Source organism: Opisthocomus hoazin, chromosome 2 (genome assembly GCF_030867145.1).
Source record: "Opisthocomus hoazin isolate bOpiHoa1 chromosome 2, bOpiHoa1.hap1, whole genome shotgun sequence".
In the NCBI taxonomy this organism is placed as follows: domain Eukaryota; kingdom Metazoa; phylum Chordata; class Aves; order Opisthocomiformes; family Opisthocomidae; genus Opisthocomus; species Opisthocomus hoazin.
In genome coordinates this window covers 84,887,462-84,911,900 of record NC_134415.1, presented here as the reverse complement: position 1 = coordinate 84,911,900, position 24,439 = coordinate 84,887,462, and the positions used below count along the sequence as shown (strand labels likewise).

The 24,439-nt window shown below is 40.0% G+C and overlaps 1 protein-coding gene across 5 annotated transcripts in view; it reads right to left on the bottom strand.

Moving 5' to 3' along the window:
• Positions 1-24,439, bottom strand: part of USP45 (ubiquitin specific peptidase 45) — a 55,150-nt gene that overhangs the window by 5,002 nt on the left and 25,709 nt on the right. For 3 of the 5 annotated variants that reach the window (XM_075414319.1, XM_075414321.1, XM_075414320.1), the window contains exons 9-14: positions 12,251-12,338; positions 8,637-8,718; positions 7,568-7,659; positions 5,466-5,522; positions 3,962-4,105; positions 209-878 (exon numbers count right to left, since the gene is read on the bottom strand). In XM_075414319.1, coding sequence (XP_075270434.1) covers positions 209-878; positions 3,962-4,105; positions 5,466-5,522; positions 7,568-7,659; positions 8,637-8,718; positions 12,251-12,338 — 1,133 coding nt within the window. Of the gene's footprint in view, positions 1-208; positions 879-3,961; positions 4,106-5,465; positions 5,523-7,567; positions 7,660-8,636; positions 8,719-12,250; positions 12,339-24,439 lie in introns of those variants that run through there. The other 2 variants (XM_075414322.1, XM_075414323.1) reach the window with 2 other exon arrangements.

Below are 24,439 nucleotides of genomic sequence, written 5' to 3'. Positions count from 1 at the left end.
TTACATCTACGATTACGTTCTAATATAAAATTTAGCATTGTTGCCTTTGCAGGATGAAGTTTTAAGTTGTGACAAGCGAGTTCTGCTTGGGGAGACATTTTCTATTTCAGCACAAGAGGGAGGCCCATGCTGGAGCACTGAGACAGCAGCGAGCGCACAGGTTTTGTGGGACAGTTTTGTAGTGTCCACGCAGATACAAGCACTTCACCTGTGGAGTTGGTTTTCTTCTGATACTTCTGTTTCCTTTCTGTGCAGCTCTCGCATAAAAGCTTGTTGTTCCCCATGAGGAGCTCTACAGAGGTGAACTGGTAAAGGCAGGACTGCACAGAACATTCCTTTGAGCTCGTTATGTAGCTTTGGGAAAGTGTCTGAAAGGCATTTTGAGGGTTTTGGGATAGCAGGGATTTGTCTACTGAAAACATGGAATTATTAGATAAACCTAATGCTGGATCCCCGCGGCTCAATTTTTTATCTTCGTTTATAGTATCACAGAAGCTGAGTTTGGACATAGCACTGGAAATCATCTCATCATTACTGCCGCTTGGTTTGCTGGGCGGCATTCTAACATCTACGTGGTTGACGTGCAAACCAGACGTGTTGCTGGACGGGCTGAAAGCTGTTTGCTTAGATGCACTTTCGCTTTCTGAGGCTTCACTGTCTGCATCAAAGCTGCTCTCAGAGCGGCTGGCTTCCTTCTCACTGCCGTCCGTCTGACTTCCATTTACAGCGGAGTCAGCACTCGCGTCTTTGGCGTACAGGATGCCAGAGCTGCCTTCCAGCTCAAGCTTTTTGGTTTTTTCCTGCATGATAACAGGACTTCTTTCTTCTTCATTCGAGGAAGCTTTTCTGGCAAGCCGTCTCTCCTGGTTCAGTTGATTCTGTAAGTTATGGCATTATTATTTCAGTAATATGGGGTAGAAACAGAAAACAGATCTGTGATCTAACATAGCTTTTGAAACATGAAAAATTCAAAGCAAATTAAACCAATTATTTTATACTATCCACCTCTCACATGTTTAAGCTAGTTGATTTCCTTAAGATCTTTTTAAACCAATTTAGGATTAGAAAGCTACACCCCAGTCAGCTAAGAGCATTATACTTACTGTGAGATCAATACTTCCCACAACTAATTACGTTCACTTTGTGACAGCTGCGGATGGCACGTCTGAAGTGGTATTCACTTAATCTAACTTAAGCTTCTAAAAGGTTCTCAAGTTTAAGCCCTCCCCTAGCCTCCATCAGAGGCCTCAGCTGATGAGCAGCTCCAGAAGAAAATTTAACTTGCCTTGTAGGCACTTGTCTTAGAATTAAGTAAAGCATCCCTAGTAGTATGTTTGCTAATTTGTATGTTATCTGAAGTTGATTTTTTTAATCAAGTTTGCAAGAAGAAAAAAAAAACTTGGCTGCCACAGAAAACTACTATAGATGTAAAAAAACCCAAAGTTGCCATAATTTTAGGTGATTTATAAATGTTTATGATTCTTTTCTTTCTTTCTTTCATTTGGCTTCCTTCCAGAAGAAGTGAGCAACTTTCCTTTCCCTTTGCTTTTTCCTTTATCTGAGCTGGATCAAATTCCAGTCACACCAGTGGGAATCCTTCCATTCACCTCAACAGTTTGAGTTTTAGGCCCGTAACAATCAGTGTCTGCACCTTCTCCTTACCATCCTTTCCTTTGATTCTACCGTATGTCCTTTTTCTACTTCTGCCTCATTCTCTTCTCCTGTCAGTCTTTTATGTGATTATTCTGTTATTTTTTTTCTTCATGTGTATTTAGTATGTTAGGATCTGATTCAGGAGAGTTTTTGTGGTCCCTGACAGGGCACAGACCCCTTATGTAGGACGCACTCAGATACCAGGTACAAGAATCTAAAATTGCCATGACCTCATAACCCGTAATCTAGGCATGTTCCCAAAATAAGGCTCATCATTCCCTCTAAGCGTCAGGAGCCCTGTGCTTGCATCTTCCACTTCCCAGCATTACTAAAGTACCTGTAAACAAAGTGACCCAGAGCATGAGTTACGCTCACACCACTGCTTTCACAGAACAAGCTCCAGAAGCCAACTCTCATGGGTTGCTGCCGTCACAGGGAATGTAAGTGGAGGGAAATACCCTTCTGCACACCTGATCATGTGCCTAAGCTGCAGCGAGGGTGTGACTTTACACATGGCTGTGGATTTAGTATTTCCTACTGACTATCGTTAGGTAGCTTCTCATTTGGTAGAGAGGGTTTCTGGACAGTTTTTGTTCTGGATCCCACTCCAGGTCATGGGTACCAAAATGGTGGGCACTACAGGTAACTGCCTAACTTGCAGGCACTGAACTTTGTTCTGTCTGCTCCTTAAATGTACACCATAGACTCAATTCAATCCTCAAATGCATAGTTTTAAACTTCAAGCAAGAACTTTAAGTCCAAATGAAGTTCATGTGAAAGACAAAAAAATATTCCTGAATATTTTCTTAAACAGGGTTTAAATTTACACTAAATGTACAACTTCATAATTCAAGTCCTTAAACTTACAACCAAATGAACAGTTTAGCAAAAAAAAAGAATAAAATCCCAATAAAACACATTAGAAACCCAAACACTGTTTTCCGTTAGGACCGTTTCTTGTCTTTGTTAAGCTTTTTACCTTATAAATAGAGAAGAGGGAGAGGAATTTGTCTGAAATCAGGGGTATTATGCAAACAGCAGTCAAAAAACTCTTAAAATTGTGAAGCTCCCCGATTCAGAAGAACAGCCTAACAGGGAGTGTTCAGGTACTCTGCTGCCTACAAACCCCCCCACGCAACACCCCCCATGTTCAGCAAACTTACAAACTGATGAACTGAAGTCAGAACATCAACAAACACTGACTCAGTTCAATAACTGTTTGTTCTGGATTAGAAGTTTTACTGCAGAACAGGTGCGTTACACTGAAAATATATTTTTAAAAAAGACTAAAATAACAATAAATACACATCTGAAAAGATGGAGGGGGAGTAGAGAATCACAAAGCCTTCCCAGTGAGACAGACATACTTCATAGGTCACTTCATCCATTCTTACTGAAAGCAGAGTTGTTGCTTCCTTTATTTTAGTCTGTCTAGTTTACTGAATCCATGCTATGTTTTATTTTCTTTATTTTGAAAACGTTTCAGTAATCCTGTTTTATCTATCAGTATTAACACTATTATTAAGATTCTAATTGGCCACATGGCCCTATAAGGATGACAAGGCTTATATAAAAAAAGGAATGTTAATAATGGCAGTAGATGACATATAATGACCTTATATGAGAATAATGACAATGAGAGCCTTTGGCACATTTCATTAACAATAATATATGTGCACAGCAGTTATTACATATTTCTTTTAATCTGTCAACACTAATACATATAAATAACCAGTTCTGTTAGGCTGATGTATTCGCAGAACCCTTATTGCTACCATCAGAAAGAACGGCATCCGGAGCTGCGCTGGCGATGGTCTGAACCGAGCCCCCCAGCCCTCGGGCTGCTGAAGGCCAGGGGGATCAGGGAAGCTGGGCTCACAGTCTCCCAGAGCCTCGGCTGGCTGTGCTGTTTTTGTTGGACCCGCTGCCAACTCATCCCTCGGATGGCACTAACGCAGACCTGCCCGCTCTCCGACCCAGCATTACAGTGCTTGGGACTATGACCAGAAACAAATGACAAGCACACCAAAAAAAAAGCACTCAACAAGACCAAAGGCAACATGAGTTGAAAGTAACCTGCAGATTATTTTTCTCCTTACAAACAAAACCCTGTAACTGAAAACTGAATGGTTCCCAACGACCGTCATTTCTCACACTTCTAATAATGACCTAAATATTTTATAACAAGTCCGCCAGCTATCTGTATACCAAAACACCCCCACTGACAGGTGCCAAAATTCCCACCCCTGTAGCCCTAGAAACTTCCGAAGAAACTCAAGAAGATTGGTGCGTGCGAGTAAGTTCTTACCTTATCTTTTGTTAAAGCGTGTTTCTTGACCATTTTGGGTTGATTATTCAGCGTAGTTATAGAAGAACAGTTATACTGACTAAGATCGGCCTCTTGTACACTTTTACCTTTACCTGTTCTTCCCAAAGGCACAGGTTTTGCAACCTAAGAAATTAGACAGGAAATCAGGAAAGGAAATACGCCAATTTTGTATTCCTTCGCAACCTACAGAAAAGATTAATTTAGGTGGGGTTTTTTTCCCTTACTTCACAAAATAATAACCTACATAAATCCAGTTAACTGGCCCATGAAATTTGGTTTAAGGCTACTTTCTGATTTTATTTATCGTAGACACATTGCCAACATCGTTGAAGGATCAACTGAGAGCCACAAGAAACAGGAATGACGGAAAATTCCTGCGCAGAATACATACCAAATAATCTAGTACTGTGTAAGCACATGCGTAGCTGTGTGAGATACCGATTTATCAAAGGGGACACAGGTCCCCACAAGTCAGTCTCTGGTGCAGCCTACCACCTCATGGCGTGACGAAGGAGCTGCTGCCGTCACATTAATGGCAGCAGCGTATCCAAACTATAAAGGAAAGGGACCACCATCAAGTAATGCGTGTCCTCAGGTAACTGCAGCGATTGCTAAAAGGCAGCAGATCTCTCTCCCAAACAGAACCCATGTAGTTCCCACGTTAGACACAGGAGCCAGAAAGCACAGGGGCCCAGATACTCAAAATGTTCTTAAAACTTTAACTCCCACAGACATCTGCACTCCACGCAGCAACGACGACGAAGAATTTATTACGAGCAAAACTGGTGTTTGGAGACAAGTATGTTTTATACAGGATTAAATATTACATTAAATACTCTCCCTTAAATACAGATGAATATATGCATGATGGGGGAAGAACCGATCCCGACCCACCCCTGCTACTCTCAGATGAAAACCCCAAGCCCTGCAAAACCAGAGCATATGCCTTCAAGGGAACACAGTTCCTCCGCAGCTGGATGGAGATCACAGAATGAATGGAGGCGTTCTGTGAAATGCCAAAAACACCAGAATAAATATATTCAAAGTCTATCCATTTTTACACTGTCTCATCCCATAGGTACACTTCAGCCCAAGGGACGCAGGGTCTCCAAAAGCAAACCAATAGCTAGAATCTAACTTTCTGGACCTTCAAAAAAAAAAAAAAGTTGATAATCATTCTATTCGTAGAAGTATATACTAAAAATGCTACTAACTTAAGCTAATCTCAGACCTACATGTATTGTGAATTAAAATGGTCATTGGTTCCAAGTTTGGACTAATTTAAAAATATATGCACTTATGAGATTGTATGTGTATATATATACAATCATATAATGAACAGACATATGACAGTACATGTATTTATGGACAAGCATACATTTCTTGCCTTGAAATCAAAACTGTGTATATCCATAAACGTCTTCATAAAGGTATATAAAAATATGCGCTGGAAGTAATAGTTATTACATATTCTGTTTCTTACCCTCTCCTCTATTATAGGAAGTGAAAGATCAATGAAAGGTTCTTTTACTGTTGAAATCTTGAAGAAAAAGAGAAAATGCATATTAAATGCAAACAACAACATGCGGGTTTAGCACATAGCTCCCCTTTTTAAATCAAATTATTACCAGAAACTATACAAAAAGCTAGTTAGTTACAAGATGTATCAAACTACAATGAAGAACTTCCCACAAACTTTTTTTTTTATTTTAAGTTAGCTCTCATTTTCTTTCTAACACTGCACAAAATTTCAGCCTTCAGACATGAAGGGCGAGGCCACCCATCTGGGCATGAACTGGACCCAGAAGCAGTGCGGTGCTCAGTTTCCCTGAGCTCCAGACAGATTTTCAAGTCATGTGGGCCATCGAGATGGTACAATTCTGCAGAAAGCTAACTCGTAGAGTTTCCTGAGCCTGGACACTTCTGTGCAGGCGTTTGACCTCGTACACTGTTAAGCAACAAGGACTGGTTAATGACAGTTAAATGACAGGCTCTAACCTGACGCTCTCAGAAAAGATTAAGTCAGGCTTACTGGTTACAGCCAAAAGCTTTATTAGAAAATTTCACACCATAACATAGACTAGTAATTGTTAAAATAAATCCAATTCCTGGGGAAAAGGAGACTGAAAAAAACCCAACCTTCTTTTCTGTCCTGAAGTTTTATTTTGCCATCTATAAGCCACATAAAAATCTAAGATGAAACTCAAATATCCAGCAAATCATACCTAAACACATTCTCTCTCACCACCTTTCATCTGCCTTTATGACGAGAACATCTCATCCAAGCCTGTTCCTTAAGCTCTCTCCCTTACCGTTACCCATTTCCTTCCAAAACTGTCTTGTCTTATCTCTGGAAAGACTGTGAAAAACAAGGCCTTAAAAAAAAAATAAAAATCACATCGTACCTGTAAGTTACTGAACACACTCATGCCCTCAACTGCTGTCGTCATTGCCCTTCTCTTACATTTGTGACCCTATCTTCCACCTGCGACATTAGGTACAGACTGAAGGCTTATTTTTACCTGTTGTGTGAGGGACTCGGCAGGGTTTAGGTTCCAGTAAAGCAATCAATGAGATCACAACTACTGTTAACTACGACGACTGACTGCCTGATGAGCGATGTTCAAACAGGGGTTCCTCTAAAGAGTGAGTTTGCATGAACAAACATTAGTCAAAAGTATCTTTGCCAATGCAGGCAAAGGAAAGCAAACGCTAAACACTTCCTCAGAGAGCTACAGCTGGCAAATTCCTGAGTCCTCAGCAGGCAGAATGTAAGAATCCAGCAAAAATTAATGAGACACACAAAATATATAAAAACTCAAAGTTCTTCATTGATACCAGTAGCACACTGAAGTGGAAGCTGCACATCACACAGAGGGAAGTTTACCTGGCACTGCAGGGCTGTGCTTAATTATTCAGACTGACTGATTTACTTAATCTCTATAATACGAAATATAATGTTTTAAAGCAAACACGAATGTCACATTCAATTAGAAAAGCCATGCAAATGAGATTTTTCTCTTCCAAAGTTAAAGAAAATTACAAGGATCATGGAGAGCATTTATGATGAAATGTCAGTAATATTAATTATGAAAGGAATATGCTGTTTATTAGAGTTATTACATTAATTATCAAAAATACTTCAAGGGAAAAAAAAAAAGCAATTTTAGCATTTCCCCACTCATACTAATTCAAAATAAGTAATTCCCAATTTTCAGGTATATCCCAGAAGAGTAGGCAGGAGGATTTACATTTTAAGATAGTTAGATGTTTTTAAAATATCACATAAAATTGGAGTGTAACACGGATGATTGTACAATTTGGAACCTCCAGCCTTAAGTCAGATGTAAAATCAAGCCCAGTACTTGAATCCTTTTTGAATTCAAAGAACCCATCTTCTTAGGTTTGGGAGGATAATGCTTTAAAAGAAGGAATAAATCATTTTAAATGAGAAACTTTCAATCAAGTCTTGTTTCTACAAACGAACAAGTATAAAATTGGTAATACAATTTTATACTTTCAAGACAATTTAATCAAACCAGTATGTGATCTATTCCACATCAAACCAAATTCCAGAATACCTACATTTTCACATTCCTCACACATGACAGTGCTAGTCAATTCACCAACAAAGATCCTATCTATGAAGTTCATCTTCACACCCTCTCTTCCATATGCTGAAAAAACATTGCCTTTTTTAAATGTGAAAAATAACAGATCCAATGCCACACTATAAGTACAACATAATTCTAAGATTTATTGTGAAAGCACAATTTTAAACATATTCAAAAATGTTTTGAACACAATAACTAATACATCATATACTGTATTCTCTCAGCATTTAGAAATATTTTAGTGATACAATTCCCTTTTATCCCTCCCTTCCCCACCTACTGTAACAGAGTAATAACACTGTATCTCTCAGGAAGAAGCCTTTTAAATGAAATTTCAGTTTTCTTTTGAATACATAATATTGTATTGCCTTGGTATAGTGACTAGGGTAGCAGATAGGTTGTCACCCTTTCTAAATGGTTTTTGAAAGTATAAAACTGAGAAATGAGACAAAAGCCCGTTCCAGTACATGCCTCTGTGCCCTAACTGTTGCAGATTTGGGAAGGGTGACTTTCAAAAGAGCTTAATCATTATTAAGACTTTAATTAAAACAAAATCCCCCAAATTAGAACTTTTGCGTAAACACACAGACACAAAAATCAATTTCAAAACTCTTGTTTTGAAAAAACATGTCTTCTCTTGAAACAGCTCCCTATCTTGGCTTTGTAATCATATTTAGAGTGCTTGCGGTATCAGTCAGCTGACAGAAATCAGTTTTATTTACGGACAGTGGCCTGAGTGATACAATAATTGTGGCTATATAGCAAACCTGAAGATGCAGCAAACTACTTTAGAAAATAAAATTAAATTCTACTTATCGTAACAAGAGGCATTATTAATACAGGGAAGACTTTATCCTGGCTACAAAGATGCAAGTCAGCACATACTAAGCTCTCTATCCTTAAGATACGCACTAGGTGGCACTAGAATACATAATAAAAGTTACAGTACTTCAGGATTGCTGTTTGCAATTGTCAGTGTTGAAGAAAATGGTATTTAAAACTTGTGCATTTTTAAAAGCATTCAATAAAGAGTTGCATACCTTTGACTTTTCTTCTAGTTTCTTCATCTGCCGTCTTAGTAGTTGGATTATTAAATGCTTTTAAGATACCAGTTTGTATACGCTATAAGTAAAAAACAAACCAACAAAACATTTAGCAAGTATTTTAAGTGTAGACATTCTAAAAAACTATTAGTATGATAGATTTTATCTGCTCTTATTTCTATAAAACAAGCATAATTGAATATTTTAAAATTACTGTTGTTATTCACTAACAGCGTCAAAGTTACATGGGCTTAACTTTAGTAGGTAATCATCCAAAAATTTCCACCCCTTAAAAAGGGAGCTGCTGTAGAGCACTTGAGAGGTCATGAAGAAACTGTAAGATTTTCAGTGAACAAATAAACAAATACTTTCCGTTTCTTCCACTGCGGGGGGCGGGGGAGGTGCGGAAATGCTGAAGAAAAATGGATTATTACTGATTGACAAGGCTACAAAATACTTGAAGGCAGCTAAGTATCTTTCAATAGCCAGGCTTCAATGACTGTGTTGGGCAGGCTTTTTATTACTTCTGTTTACTTTCTAAAAAACACTGCACATTTCAAAGTCATTTTCAAAAACCTTAGGAGAGATACAAAACTTTTTATGAACCCATATAAACGTCACCAATATTTGCTCAAACAATCCTAAAAATTCCATTTTTGAAAGAAGACTCAGAAAGAAGCAAATTCAGACAGGTGAGCTGCAGCTGCTTCCCCCCGTATTTCTCAGCTGCCCGGGATAAGGAGACGTCGTGCTCCTGAGAGCCGTACCCGGGCAGCAGAACTGCACGGGGCTCAGCCCCGGCTCCGACACCCGCGGAGAGGGAAGCCGGAGGCTGCAGCAGGTCTGTGGCGAGAGAACGCTGCAGTGTGCATGACCTGTGTTTCCTTTTTTCCTGGCAAAGGTATGGGCTCCCTAATCCACCAACTCTAGTCACAGGGAAGAGTCTCCCATGTCGGTGTGCAAACGACATTTATAATTACATGTGTCACTGAACTCACGCTCAAAGCAAAGCACCATTCTAGAGACAAATGGCAATACGAAACCTTCTGCAAGTAACTCCAACCCCACGTCCTAACAGGAAAAGAATAAGTAACTCTTGCTTGCAGGCAGCAAATAACACTGTCAAGCCACATATTACAAAAGCGTTAGGACGACAGACAGCATCAGAGGTTCGGTTTCCAGCTCAGGCACCCATCAGACCACGTCATACTCCTACCTTGTGAGTATGTGACCTGGCTTGTGAATTAACTCCCGCTGCCCCGAGCTCAGCTTTGTTCATCTTAAAGCCAACAATATACTAAAAGGACTAATCAATAGGTAATTCATGAAGTTGAGCACCATAAATGGGTTTAGGGCCATAAGCAACCCTTTTGTCGGGATTAGCGCGTTGAACCATTTATTTAGGTCAAAGAAAGACACAGTCTTTGAATGGGCAGGGTGCTGCCGACAATGGCAGCAGACATTAATCAATTAGCAGCAGGGCTCAGCCACTTCAGGCCCTGGTGTGAAACCATCTCCGGCCCACATTGCTGGAAAGTGCAGACAGTATGTCATCTGTATTCCAGTATCGACAAGCTTTTATCTTAAAAAAATCCACTTGTCTACATACGCACTGTCTAACTTTTTTTAACGTGAATAGGAAGAAGTTCAACGCTGGTGCTGGAAAGCCTTTTTACGAGATACAGAACCACGGAGAAGAGGCAAAAGTGGAATGCGTTTTTTTTGTTAGTTCCTATAACCAGTGCCATGTCGTGTATCATATGTATTTATCATCAAAATTAGGGTTTCAAAAAAACTAATCCCGGTAGGGATATGGAAGCAGGGACAGCAGTGTTCGGCCCTCCTGCAGGTGGATGGCAAAGCAGCGGGGCGCTGGTGGTGGGGAGCTGCTGCAGGCAGGCTGACCCAGCCGCAGCCCACGTGCTGGGGAGGCCACCGCGCAGCTGACGTTCTCTGTTTGTCACGCCATCTACAGACTCGAAACACAGTGTAATTAAATAAAATAAAATGAGTTAAAAACCAAAGAGAGTGCTTTTATCAGCACTGTCGCTGGCAGAGCAGCCTAAGGCGGTCAAGACGCCACGTGGGCAGCGGAGGGGTGTAACTGCAGGGCAGGGGGGACCAACCTCTGCTGCCTGGTGATGGGGCCGCAGAAACACGCCGCTGCCCGAAAGGTCACCTGAAATTCCCACCATCTCCCATTGCTCTTTTGTGGTAGCTGCTGTAGCCGTCACCCCTCTCTAATAACAAACAATTCAAAACGCAAACACAGGCACAGGTTACGGTAATGATGGCACGTTCACTGGTGGAACAGGAGACTGACTTGCAGGGCAACTGCTGTCACCCACTGGAGAAGCTGCTTTGTTGCTGTAATAATCCTGCTTTTGGTGAATCCTCATTTGTGAAGCAAATATAGTTTCCACGTTTTACTACATCAAAATCAGCAAACAACAAAATAAAGTTTCCCTCTACTAAAAAACATGACAACTGTTTTTTAACCAAGGGCAGCGTGCCCTGTTCAACACCTAATTTTGTCAGCGTGACAAAGTCAAGGTTTAGCTGCTTCTGTTGTTCAGTTCTACTTATGATCAAGTGTACTGCTGACAAGACCAATATAAATTAATATTCTGGTAGGATGGGGATTCGTTCAGCGCTACTCTAGTGCCAGGAACTGGGGTCAGAGACAGCTTTCTATCTCATCTCCAGGACAATTCTCGTCTCCAAGATAATTCAGCTCAGGATCATGACAGTCATCAGCTTACTAAATGAGAGGAAGCGGAAGTACACTGGTCAGTGCGAGATTTAGGGATGTCCTTTTGACAAAACAAGACTCAGAAAAGGCTATTTACCAACATATCATCTGAAAAGAAGGTTCCAAGACTAAGTCAGGCAGATGAAATCAGGTAGGGTCAAAATAGTTTGAGCAAGCCAACGCACACTGTCCTGTATTCAACAATGCAGGAGGCAGAAATAACAAAGGAGAAGAAACACAACAAAAAACCACACAGGGATATTTCTAATACAATGTAATTGGTTAAATAGTTAGCATACTTCAATGTAGATTTTAAATAATGAAAAGCAGCACCTTACTGATAAAACAAGTAGTTCTTCACACTTTCAAGAGACACAAGAAACTGCAAGATTTTGGGGTTGTCCTTTTTTTTTTTTCATTTAACTAGATTTCTGCAAAAATTATGGGCAGGCCCACAGCTAGGAGCTGCTAATTTCTGTCCCAAAGCTTTAAAGTTCACTTTGCCAGCTAGATCAAAGGTTCTGCTTTTACTTTCCTGACTCCTCAGAAGCCCTTTTTTTTCCCTTTTATTTTAACAATTCAGATTCCTAAAGTTATCATAATCTACTTGCCATACTCTTTTGACTGCTGACTGAAACTTCTATTCCAATTAGCAATTTTAACATATCAACATGAACATAATTAAATCTTCTTTCAAAAAAAGTCATTATTCTTCTCAAGATAACAGAAATAGCCACTCCTACTCCATTAAGTGCATCTTTAAAACACTGGGAACGTGAAGAACATTGAAGCAATGAGTAGTAGTTTACCATACAGTCAAACAAACAAAGTTCTTCAAAAACACACACAAAGATGTTACCTTTGTTTCTTCAATCCTCATTGCATCTAACAGATAGTGCAGAAGCTCCTGGCTGTCCTGCTGCTGGAACCCCTTAAACCGGGGAGCCCTACAAAAGAAGCGGTAAGGAATTTAAATGTACTTTAGGAAATTAAATGTACCTTGGGAGGTTCTTACTGAGACAGGGTCTACATCAGACTCGTGTTGGATGCCAGGGGTAAGTTCGGTGCAATTCCTGCTGGACATAATGGGGCTTTGGGAAGCTCCTGGCGTGGCTGTAATCACACCAACAAGGCTGCACTTCCATCTAGGTAGCATTTTGACCCTATTGTGGATGACTTGACTAAAATACAGCTTTACCAGTGGGGTTTCATCCATGCTAGCAGCACTTTGCTGACAGACTACACCAATACCTCTGTCTCACCAAACACTGCCAATGTCATGGAGGAGACAGAAAGAACATTTTCAAAGTGCTTAACCTGCCCTGCTAACTCACCCTTCTCTCTACAAAGGAAGAATCTCAAATGTGCACAAAACAGTCTGTACATAGTCAAACAGAAACAGCACTATAGTCTCAACTGGAAGAAGATGATCTTGAAACGAAGGGAAGTCACAAGGTTGTGCATCAAACAAACAAAAACTGAGGGTCTTAATCCAAATGAGAATTTAACTTCTTAAACAAAATTATGTAAAACCATCTCTTCCAAATGGCTCCACAGTCAATCAATTCAGTAATCTGCAGCTTACAGAACTGAGTGAACAGCCAATGAGTAAGATGGTAAATACGCTAAAAATAAGTAGCATCACATAAGCATATGAATTTCAAATGCTATTAGGAAAACATAAGAAAAAAATGCAATAATATGATATCCGGATATATGTAATTTACACTGTAGTCAATTAGTCTTTTATTTATGCTAAATTTCTTCAATTAGTATTACAGATATTGGATTTAAATGCTCTACATGTAGGATTTCCATTCTAAAACTAATGCTAATGAGAAACGCCAGGGTTTGGAGGTGGGTTTTTTTAGTAGGCTTCGTTACCAGGTAAGAGTTACTCCTGTACTCGCTTCACAGAAGTTTTAAAAGGACCTTTTAGCATTGTGAATTATCAACTTACACCACATCCACATCCAACCTCCTGTTCTACACTCTAATATAAACTGCAATACTTCACATCTGAAATTCATAATAAATCATGTAGTATTACCAGAAGCAAACGAAACGCAGCTTCATATCTAAAATGGAACGAGTCCAAAACTGATCAGACAATCTCTTCACAGTTATTTTGATTCAGATAATACGTCTGAATCCAGATTTTCCAAAAAACTATCAGGTCTGCAAAAGCAGGTAATAAATTTGCTACATATGATCTGATTTTTTTTCACCCGAAGCTGGCTATGGGAATTGTATACCCAACTGGTCCTGAGAGAAATAAAAAACAAAAACAAAACACCACCACAAAATCTGAGAGGACAGAGGCTGAAATTTCACAAGTCTTCTGCACTAATTCAGAGAAACCTTCCTGACTCACTCACTCATCATAACAGCCAAGTATATCAAGTATTTTGCTCCCACTGCATATTGAATACAAAACCATTACAAATTTTAGCTCTTTTTTTGCAGTTTCTGAGTGCATCAAAACAAGTTATCGGGACCACCCATGAAGATCATAAAGTGTCCACACTGTCACTATGACTTAATATCGCTACATTTCCTGTCACCATTAGCGTACTTTACTAATCTGGACAGCCAGCACTGAAAAGAAAATCCTGATCCAATACTCTCTTCTCATGCTGTCTGAGTTTAGAAGACGAGGGATAGCATGGTCCATCTCACCAGAGCTTTATAACCCTTGGTGAATCTTTCAAAGCATCATTTCCATGCCACACCCATAAGCCCAGGTGGCAGATACGCCAGCCCCCAGCCCACCAGCACCAGCTCCTGCACGGCAGCCCCCCGTGGGGATTTCCCTGGGCGTCCCCAAACCGGCTGCGAGCAGCACCTCAAGCTGAGCATGCGAGGCGGCCTGCAGCAGAAAGCCACGGGGCTGCAGCTCTCCGGCTCTCCTCTGATTTTGTTCCTGAGGCGAGTGATCAGCACTTCTTGTAGAACCGTGTGCCACAGCCCTCCTTTTTACAACAAAGTTGAATGAAGGGATGAAGGGGGAGGGGGGTATGTGGGGTTTTTTTTGAGATCCTCATGAGCCAAACAGCATTAGAATGGCAAGTGAGAAAGATACTGCTTTGGCATAAATAATTACATCACTGCCTTTTGGATGTGTGATATCAAATGACTGTCAAATCCCCAAATTGCAAACCCGCCTTCTAGAATAATATATACTGGCTACTCTGGTTAAACAGAGATCTAAGTCACCAAAGACTGCAACCGTTTCTTAAAAGAAGAAATCTGCGTACTTCCAACTTTTCATCTCTGGAAACTCAAAGTCTTGAAGGAAAGGGTCTACCTGCCTTGGAAAATACACACCTGGTGCTGCCCTTGTCCCCCCCTCCCACTGCACCGTCCAAGCTGTCCTTCTGCGCGGTGTCTGGCCACAGCCCCAGCAGAGAAGAGCCAGCCTGCCAGGCAGACCCACGACGCAGCAGGGACGCCGGTACGGGCTGAGTTGGTACCGTTAACGCTTTACTAGGCAGGGCAAACAAAAACCAAAGGCACCACAGGAATGGCAATTCTTGTCAGAAGGCCACCAGCAGCACCCACACGAGCCTCACAAACCAAAAGAGGAAAACCCTCTGTTTCAGGCTACGCGACCACTCACACCAGTGGTGTTTTAGCCACCTGTACAGGGGTAACACTGCATTCTGTTCATAAGACAGCCATTCAGTAGTGTCATCCACTGCTGTTCAAAAACTGTAGATTCCTTTTTTTACTACTCACAGCATCTAAATATACTCTAAATATCACATTTTGCAGGCATACATTACACAGAAATTACAAAATACATTTATGAATACGTGGACAGATCCTTAAGGCATTCGTCTTACTAAGATAATCATAGCTAGAAGGTTTCTCATAAACAGTTTGGGTCTCCAGCTTCTTGCAATCCCAAATGAGACTGCATAAATATTCACTATTAACATCTCTCTGTTCACATTAACTATACGATACCAAACCATACCTGTCTTTCCAGGCAAGTTACCCTTTAGATCTTTACATTCTTGGACCAATTAATCTAAAATGGGATTTGAAAGGGTAGGTTTTTTGCATTTCCAGCAACGCCACCACACGGCAGCTGTGGCTCTCGCTGCACACTGGGAAGAGCAGACGCAGGCATAACCATGTGCACCCCTTCCAAAATCTAGCACAGGAGACGCCTGACTGAGCAGGGCTCAAACAGGAATTTTGTCAAACAGTCAGAGCAGCCAGAAGAACCAACCACTTACACGGTCACTCAATTTTATTAAGCGCATGTTGAGCCAGTTTTCATTTTCAGCCTCGGACTGCATGCTCTGGCTAACCGGTGCATGGAGCTGTAAACACTGATCAGTATTTTCTCAAGGCACAACGATCTTACTTGCCCAGACAGGCTCTTCAGCCGTTCTAGGGTTCCTCAAGGTGAGGTTTCTTTCCCACCCATACACTAAAGCTGCTCAGGTTCGCTTCAGAAATTTGTGCTCACTGATAGGAGAAATTAAAGGCGATCAGAAAATGCACCGGAGGTGCAACGTGGCTACAACAGCACAGCTTCAAGCCGGGAAAGATGTCGAGACACCAGGTCGGGGCACAGCAGCCCTGGGCTACAGGCAGGGCAGTGACACCAGGGTCTCGGCTTTGAACTCCTCACTGGAGGCACTCTGGGGTGTAACTGGAGAAGGATCTAAGGTGACAAGGCAGCTAAGGTCAGTGCCTAAAATTAAGTGGAATAAATCTGGACCTGGATATGGAAAACAACACGTTCATATTTACAAATATGAGACTTTCACATTTGTACTTCATATCTACTTTTTAATTTAATGATTTCATGATGCTGCTCTGCTACGAGGCTTCCTATAAAATCTGTAATCAGCAGAGTGGGTGATTTTTTTACACATTCTTTTCAAAGTGGTTTTTTTTCGCACGTGCAGGACAACCTAAAAAAAAAATTTCCAATTAAAAAAAAAAAAAATCTATTAATTCAAACTTGAAATACTTCTCTTAAAAATCAAATATTTTGGTTTAATATTATTAAAATACAGTTTTTTCCTTCTATTAAAATAAAACATTTTATTTCCAATTAATTTGAACATAAAACTCAAATACATTCTGAAAAGCACTGAACTTTTACTTTGGATCCAATAAAACACTCAATATACATTAAAAATAATAGAAAACATATGTACCTGCATGCACACGTTTACATGCATGCACAGTTTCACTTTTCAATTTGCTAAACCAGTTTTCTCCTTGTTTCTTTCACTGAATGGCCAGGAATCTGAAAGAATCTTTTTTTTTTTTTAAATCCAGATGCCAAAATCAGTTCAAATCTGAGAAACCTAGTTAGGTAGCCACAGTGGTATCGTTAATTTATGAGAAATTTCTTGTTTTCCTGAGACAGTGAGAATCAATGGGTATATTCAGCCTATCTCCTCCAATATACACAAATTAATAGCTCCAGAGTATAGCGAGAAAGCGAAATCTTGCATTACACAGCCTGGAGCCTGGTACTAACAGGAATTTTTTTGTTGTTGTTTGGCCACAGAAGCAGGGCCACTGCAAGAGACATTATAGTAAAAAGGAAGAAAAATGAATCATTACTTGACAAAGAAGCAAGCAACAACTCTGTCACTTGCAGGAGGGTTTCTTCGTTGTATGCACAGCTCACAGAGCTAGATCTTCAACGCAATCCAGAAAACAGCCCCACGCATACCTTTCATTACTGTTTACGGTTTGCAGTGTAACCTCCCACTGATGAACAATAACAATTTCAGATGAACATTAATTTACTAAATGATATTTCAAGGGGAAATAGTTTACCCGTATGTTCCACACAGCTTTATTAGCTTAAATGAAAGGGGGGGAAAAATTAACTCAGCCGTGGCAGTTTTTCATTTCCCTTAGTCTTTCATTTTACTAGCACATAGTGCATCTACGAGGACAAGATTAGGCTTGTCATAAATGCTCTTCAAACCTCACATATATCTAAATGCTTGAATTTAAATGGTAACAAGGATGATAGGAACGTAACAGCTACCACTTTAAAAGTGAAGTGGCAGGGAAAGTGACTTGTGAAGATGCTATGTAAGGTCTGAGTCATTTACTTGGACTGACAAGTGATGTCAGTTAACACTGCTCAATGTGTAGTTAATCTGCCACTCACGTACACAGCATGCTATGTAATGTTGTATATAACTCTAAATACCTAGTGTTCTGTGGAAAAACATTTCAGATTAGTGCATTTGTTTTCTGGGGTGGGGGGGGGAAGACACAAAAGAAAACCAAAACACAACAATAGAAAAAGAAGAGGGAGGGAGGGAATTTCACACCACACAATGCATTTACTGGAAACTTCCTATGCTTATAAACCAGTACTAGGGGAAGAAAAAAAAAAGGAATTAATCCATGCTGATCACACAGAAATCTGACAACTAAAAGATGTGCGGTCTCGTCTCCTTGAAAATATGCTCCAAGCAAGATCCGTGGCAAAAGTGGGGGACGTGAAGATGGTTGGTTGAGTTGACCGCTCACAGATGTGCTGACATATGGAAGCCAGTGCCAATGCGATACAACCTGTTGTACAGTGTCAGCAGGATAATGACAGAACAGGTTGAACTCCTGCTAATGGCCAGAAGTGGTGAAGGACAACTGTGACATCTACATGCGTACTACTTCTCTAGCCTCTCGTTACTCATCTGCAGACCAGTTATAATTGCTCGACTGTCAGTTAAAGAAATACTTTTCATGATGATCTACTTCAAATCTTTTAGTAACAAAAACTACATAATATCATAATTCTTAAAAGGAAAATACTTTTAATTCCTATTTTACATTGAGGGAAATTAAGCTATGCTTCAAAAGCAAAATTGGGATACAATTACATTCAACCATATCGCACAGAACTGCCATACCTTTACTGTCCCTAATAAAAATCCTCTCTCTAAAATCATCCTTTCAATAATTATTGTATTTGAGCAGAAGCTAGCCTAATGCTTTGGAAAGCTTTAGAAACCATAATAAATGCTTGGAAACAAAACAGAACATACTATCTGATTTTTTTTCCAGTACTGCAAAATGCAGAGAAACCCCTTTAGTACTGCAGTACATTATAGAAAAACAAAGTAAAATGTTTACTTCCTGTTAGCCTGAGAGAAGAAATATTGCTTATCTGCAGATGAAGATGTTCATCTTTCAAGACTGATCGGTTACCAATGAAAGTTACGAAAAAAGCACGCCAAGGGCCAGTTTATAAAAGTTACAATTCACAGGACTTACCTTTCCCAGTAACACCATCGAGTACCTATTCACTGTCCTTACAGAATAGCTAGTATGAAAAATAACGTAAAGCAATCTTTCTCATTAGTGAACCCAAATTATATGCAAACACTATGACAGAAAAGAGCAGAATCCTACAGCATGATTAAACCCCACGATTAATCTTATCTCAAACCTTCCCCACAGACATAAGAGTTTTGCTACCACAAGGTGCTTGGTAGGAAAGAACCCAACCAAACACGGGCTTGCCCCCACAGGTAACTAACAAATAACACCAGACATGCCTGCCCTATCTCGATGACATGGACAGGCAGCACTTAGTGCTCCTTTGGATGTGCTGGCTGATTTCTTTCATCTTTCTCTCTCATCTTTTTCTCTCACCTTCCCCCAAAAGAAAAAATGAGGCACCATCACTTTCTTGCGACGCACCAGATCTCTGGCACCTGAGCAAAAAGCACTTGTTATAAGTAGCTCTGAATGGACTAATAGTTGATTTGGTACAACAGAGCCAATTCCCACTTGACCATCAGAGGGAACATACAGCTCTTTGTACCGAGTAATGGAAATACCTGTCTGGGGAAATTTCTTCCTACCAGCTGGTAGCCAAGTGAAGGCCTTTATTCATGATGTCTGGCATCCCTATCAAAAAAAGTCTTCTCTTTATATGGACAACTAATTCTGTCTTCCTTTAAGTCCTGCTAAGATTTTCAGCAGTGCTCTGGGACAGCAAGTTCCACAGGTTAGCTCTATAAAACGTTTTAAAAAAACATTTTTTTGTCCCCTGGCTCTAAATCTGTTGCCTTTCAGTTTCACAGACAGCTCCTTCAACTCTTCCGAGGGCAGTTAAACAAGCACAGCTGATGTATCTTCTATCATTTATTGTCTTCTCTTGCTGTCATGCCTCCTTTTCACATCCTCTCCTGCCTATACTCCCAATATTCAAGTCACTCATGATGTGAAGGCTTCCTATTTTTGTTACTTCTCCCTAAAGCTCTAAACTGGCTTTATCTTGTAACACTATTCTGGTTAACACAAACATTGCTACTGAGGATGGACCTTCAACGTACCTAATGATATTATTGGTTTTCTCCTTCATTGTATCTACAAGCATTGCTTATGTAGCTCACCAATACCACACACATTGCAAATACTTGTGTTGTCCAAAACGCTGCACAGGTCTTCCTCCTGAGTGGAAGAAGTGAACACAAAACTCAGGAACAAGTGCAGATGATTCCTGCCAATGCACACTACTTACACGTGCAATTAATCTCCTTTGCATTCATAAACCTCATCTATTGAGCTTTGTTAACTTGTTCCCCAAATTAAGAAAACTCTGACAAAGTCAACCGAAATAGAGACGTGCAATCACTCAGCTGCTGCTGCACGGAGAAGACGACTCCATCTCCTCCGTTAGAGAGCTCCTGACCATGACACAGCACCGTCAGCAAGGCACGACAGGGACCCAGAATAATTCTTCACAACTGGTCAAAGAAACATCAACTGTGTGTTCTGCTGCTACTATCTTTAAATAGTAAAAGTCAAATGGGAAAAATAAGCAAGATGGAAACCTTTTCAAAGAAGAGACTTTTCTCTACAGCAATATTATTTAAAAAGAAAAGGCTCAAACTTCCAATTAATGAGAAAAATCCTGTTTCCTTCACCCCTTAAATCTCGTACAACTGTTACCTCAGTTTCCCTTAGCATTTCCTCTCAGAAGTGATAAATGCAGAATGCTCCAAGCATTGTCAAGGTTTCTCTCCAAAACTAATCAACAGCCTGAACTGTGCACGGCCTCGGTTCTGTCAGTCCCACCTCTGTTTCGAGTTCTGCTTTCGGCACCTGAGGAGGAAGGATGAGTACTTCCTGGGGAGGGAAGACCTATGTATATTTTGTGACCACCAATAAAATCTTTGTTAGGCAAGTATTTTTTCCTGCGTGGTAATGTAGCAATGTAGCACCCCCACAAATAATTATTTAGTGGAGGTTTGAAGCAGCTAAGTTCTGTAACTACTTTCTGGACTCATCACTTCTATGTTGCAACATTTACTTGCTACACAAATCTAAGCTTTCTTCCGCCAATAAAATTATTCAATCATAACAAATAAAATTTATGTCCTCTTAATACATCAGTGTTGAATTAGTCACTAAGTCTCCAGATAAGTCAGAAGTCTACAGTCCTGATATTCAGCATAGTGGAAAACCAACAGAAGGGCCCCTTAGCTATGCTTGCAATCTGTCCTCGCAAAACATCTGACAGCTGCAACACTAACAAAATTAACAGTGGATGAATTAGTACCAGACGCTAAACAGTTGCTATAGAAAGACTCATCCATTTCTTTTCTTGTTCTCCCCTTCTTCAACCTGGCTACCCCACCACTTGATAAAATTAACACTCAGTATCATTTTTTTCTTTTGTTATTTAATAAAAGAAGCACCACAAATACCCTTTCACACACAAGACGATGAACTTCACGCCGTGATCTCCCTCGACTCTTAAAGACGCAGCTCGCAGTTGAAAGGACTGTCCCAGTTCTCTCACTGCTTTTGAGCAGCAAACGTGCATCCGCTTGCAGAGTTTCTTGCTTGCAGGTTTTGGGATCCCACCCACTGCCCAGACAGAGCTGCAGCTGAACAAGGCAGCGCTGGCTCCCCTCCTTCACAGGCTCTCTGCCCACACCTAACCGCATTCCTACGTGCCTTCGCCCACTCCTTTTTAGCCCTTCCTGCCTTCCTGCCTGCCTTCTCAGGTCTTCTTCCAATGAGCACTTTTCCATTTTTGAGGAAGGATGCCCAGTTCAAACGTGAGCATTCAAACTCATGCTGAAGCAGGTGGAGTCCTGAACTCCTACAAGGACATCAAAAAAAGCAACTCCAGACATCATAAGTGTTATTCCAGCACTGAACTGGAAATGAGGGCAAGTGTCAGGTGTTAAATTATACCTTTACTATATCTTGCATCAACTTATCCAACATGAAAATATGTCACCTTCAGCTAGGACATTAAAAAAAACACCCAAACTCATCAATATAAATTTAATCAAAATTTATGTGTATTTTTATACATATAAGCCAATTGTGTCATCAGGGAGAAGTAACCATTTTTAAAGGATCAGCCTTCTACTACACGAGAAAAACATTATTACGAAATTGTTGTGTTACTTTTTGACTGGATAGCATACTGTAACAGTCCAGACAAGTAAGTAAATCCAACTATATAAAGAACATCAGCATACCATCACATGCTCACAGCTTCAGCGTTTCAATCATTCAAGAAGCCTAGCAGGATTTGGGAGTCAGTATGCTAAGTAAAACATCTATAATCTGCACAGCCACTCAGTGTGCATGTCCCTGTTTCGCAAGCTACAAGCAGCTACTCAAAATAATGTTATGGTAAAGACTGGGAAGACAATGCCTGGACCACTGAGTCCAACTCTCGGTATCACAGACAAGTACATCCTATCCTATCTGTACCACCTGCATCACACATTCTTCACTGAAGAAAGGTATGGTCATATACTGTAGACTGGGACTAAGACAGCAAGATCTGTAATGGGGAAACAATAAATTAAAAAAAAAAAAAAGAGGTTTTAGCTGGAGTCAACAAACTTTTACATAAAATATACAAAACCAAAACTTTATTATTATAAGTCCCTCCCCATGCCCTTCTCCGCCAGCAGTTAACCAACTTATCTTTCTCTGACGTATCTCTCTGAAATACAAACATTTTTTCTCATTGTAGTTCTTTCTTTTACACATTCATCCTGTCATGTCATTAGGAAAGACGCTGTTTGCACTTTACTTGTTAAATTAAAAGAGACTATGCTAATGCATGTGAAGGACCACAGGCAGTGCATGCCTTTTAAGATTACTTTATTAACACAACTTCTTGGCAGGATTCAAAAAGCAGTTTACAGAGAATGCGGCAGACACACAGACTTCTTCCTAGCTAGGACTCCTGCAGTCTTGCCATGGTCCCTCTTTCATTTCAGCTTTGCTAAGGAGCGGAAAGCCAACTTTAAAAGGCGAAAAAAGGCTTTGTAAAAATGGCATGACAGAACACTGCATTCATACTGTTTAAGGTAATATATAGTAAACGTATTCTGTTTGTAAATATAAAGATTTCCCGTTCTCCTACTTCCACCACTGCAGACCTCTGAATTTATGAAATCCTCCCTTTCTTCTTTCTTGCTTATGTCACCATCAATGACAAAATAATCAAAAGACCAAAACCTTCTGTCATACCTATGCAGCTACTTAGTGCCCTTGAACAACTAATTTCTTGCTAATAGGATGTGGCTGACACTTCTGTTACTGATACTAGAGCTAGTGAGGGACTTCTAAGTTGTGTTCTGCAAGGCTGACAAAAGTTAAGAAGTAGGGATGAAGGCAAGAAATGGCAGAAGCTGACAGATACATGTCTAAACAGCAGAAGTCTGCAGCCCACATTAAAATAAGTTTCAATTTTAGCTAGCAGTTAAAAGTATAAGCCCATCTTAAAGATCAAAAAACAACCACAAGAAAAAGAACAACTAGCTATCTGAGATTTCACACTGGTATATTGTGTAGCCATCACTTGATGACTGCACAAACACACACACACACACTGAGCAGATACAAAACAGCTATCACTTCAAAAATATAATGCCATCTGAAGTGCACTGCATCGTGATTATTTTACAATTTTTTTTTTAGTTTGCTAAGGTGGGCCTCAAAACATGTCTTACATCCTCTTTTCCCTTCTATCCTTGATACTTACAGAGAAAAAAACTACTATTCCTATTTAATCATTTACCTTCCTTTGCTCAACCCAACTTCGTTCTTATAATCACTTTTTTGATTCAGCTGCGAAACAGGAGGAGGAGTGAGGAAACGACATATTTTTCTTTCCTATATATTTTTCTTCCAGGTAGATAATGATAAACAGAGAACACTGCTGTTTGACTCAAAATCACTATAAGGACACTGTATACACATTTCCTTTTACAGCTCAAAAGAATGAAAAGGAAATCAAGTACAATAGGAAAAATATAATAGTAAGTTTCTGAAGTTGAATTTTGAGGATAAAGAAAAAGCAATAACTGATTTCTTTATCAAAATCAAATTGTCCCTACTTTAGTTTAAAAGCTTTTATTTCTTTATATCATATTTTAAACCCATGTTTGCACAGCGAGGTTGCGCTGGAATGCCATGGTAGGAGGGTGCAACTTTCCTCCTAACTCTCTAGCTACAGAACGCTTAAAATTCCATACAATAATACTACAGCAAATAAATTACCATGCATAATTTATATTTTTAATTGTGAGATTCAGCTGTATCATCCTCCAGTTATTCTGCTTCTACAGCTTCTTTTACTTGTAAAGTCAATATTTAAATATTTGTATCAACTTTTAAACAAGTCTTCTACAGGTGCTTTAAAAAGCAAGGCATAATCGAAGGCACCTACAAAGCAAGACTGTAAACATTTTCCATGCCAAGAAACAGGAGTTTCTTTAGGGCTTGTGAGCTCTTTGCAATCTGGAGCCATATGCCATTTCAGTGCTGCTTCAAGTCCTTACTCGTTAGACTGTTTTTAATTTTGAATTGATGCCAAGGTCAGACATCATAGCAGAGGTTTCCCATTTAAAAGCTTACCCTTTTTTTCAAAATACTTCCATACTCTCTGCAGTATTAGCACAGTTTTATGCTAACATACAACAAAACCTGAAATGTAATTCTATTTTTTTCATTTTCACCATGCTCTCTTCTGCCCCCTCACAGGCAGTTCAAAGCCCATTGAAAG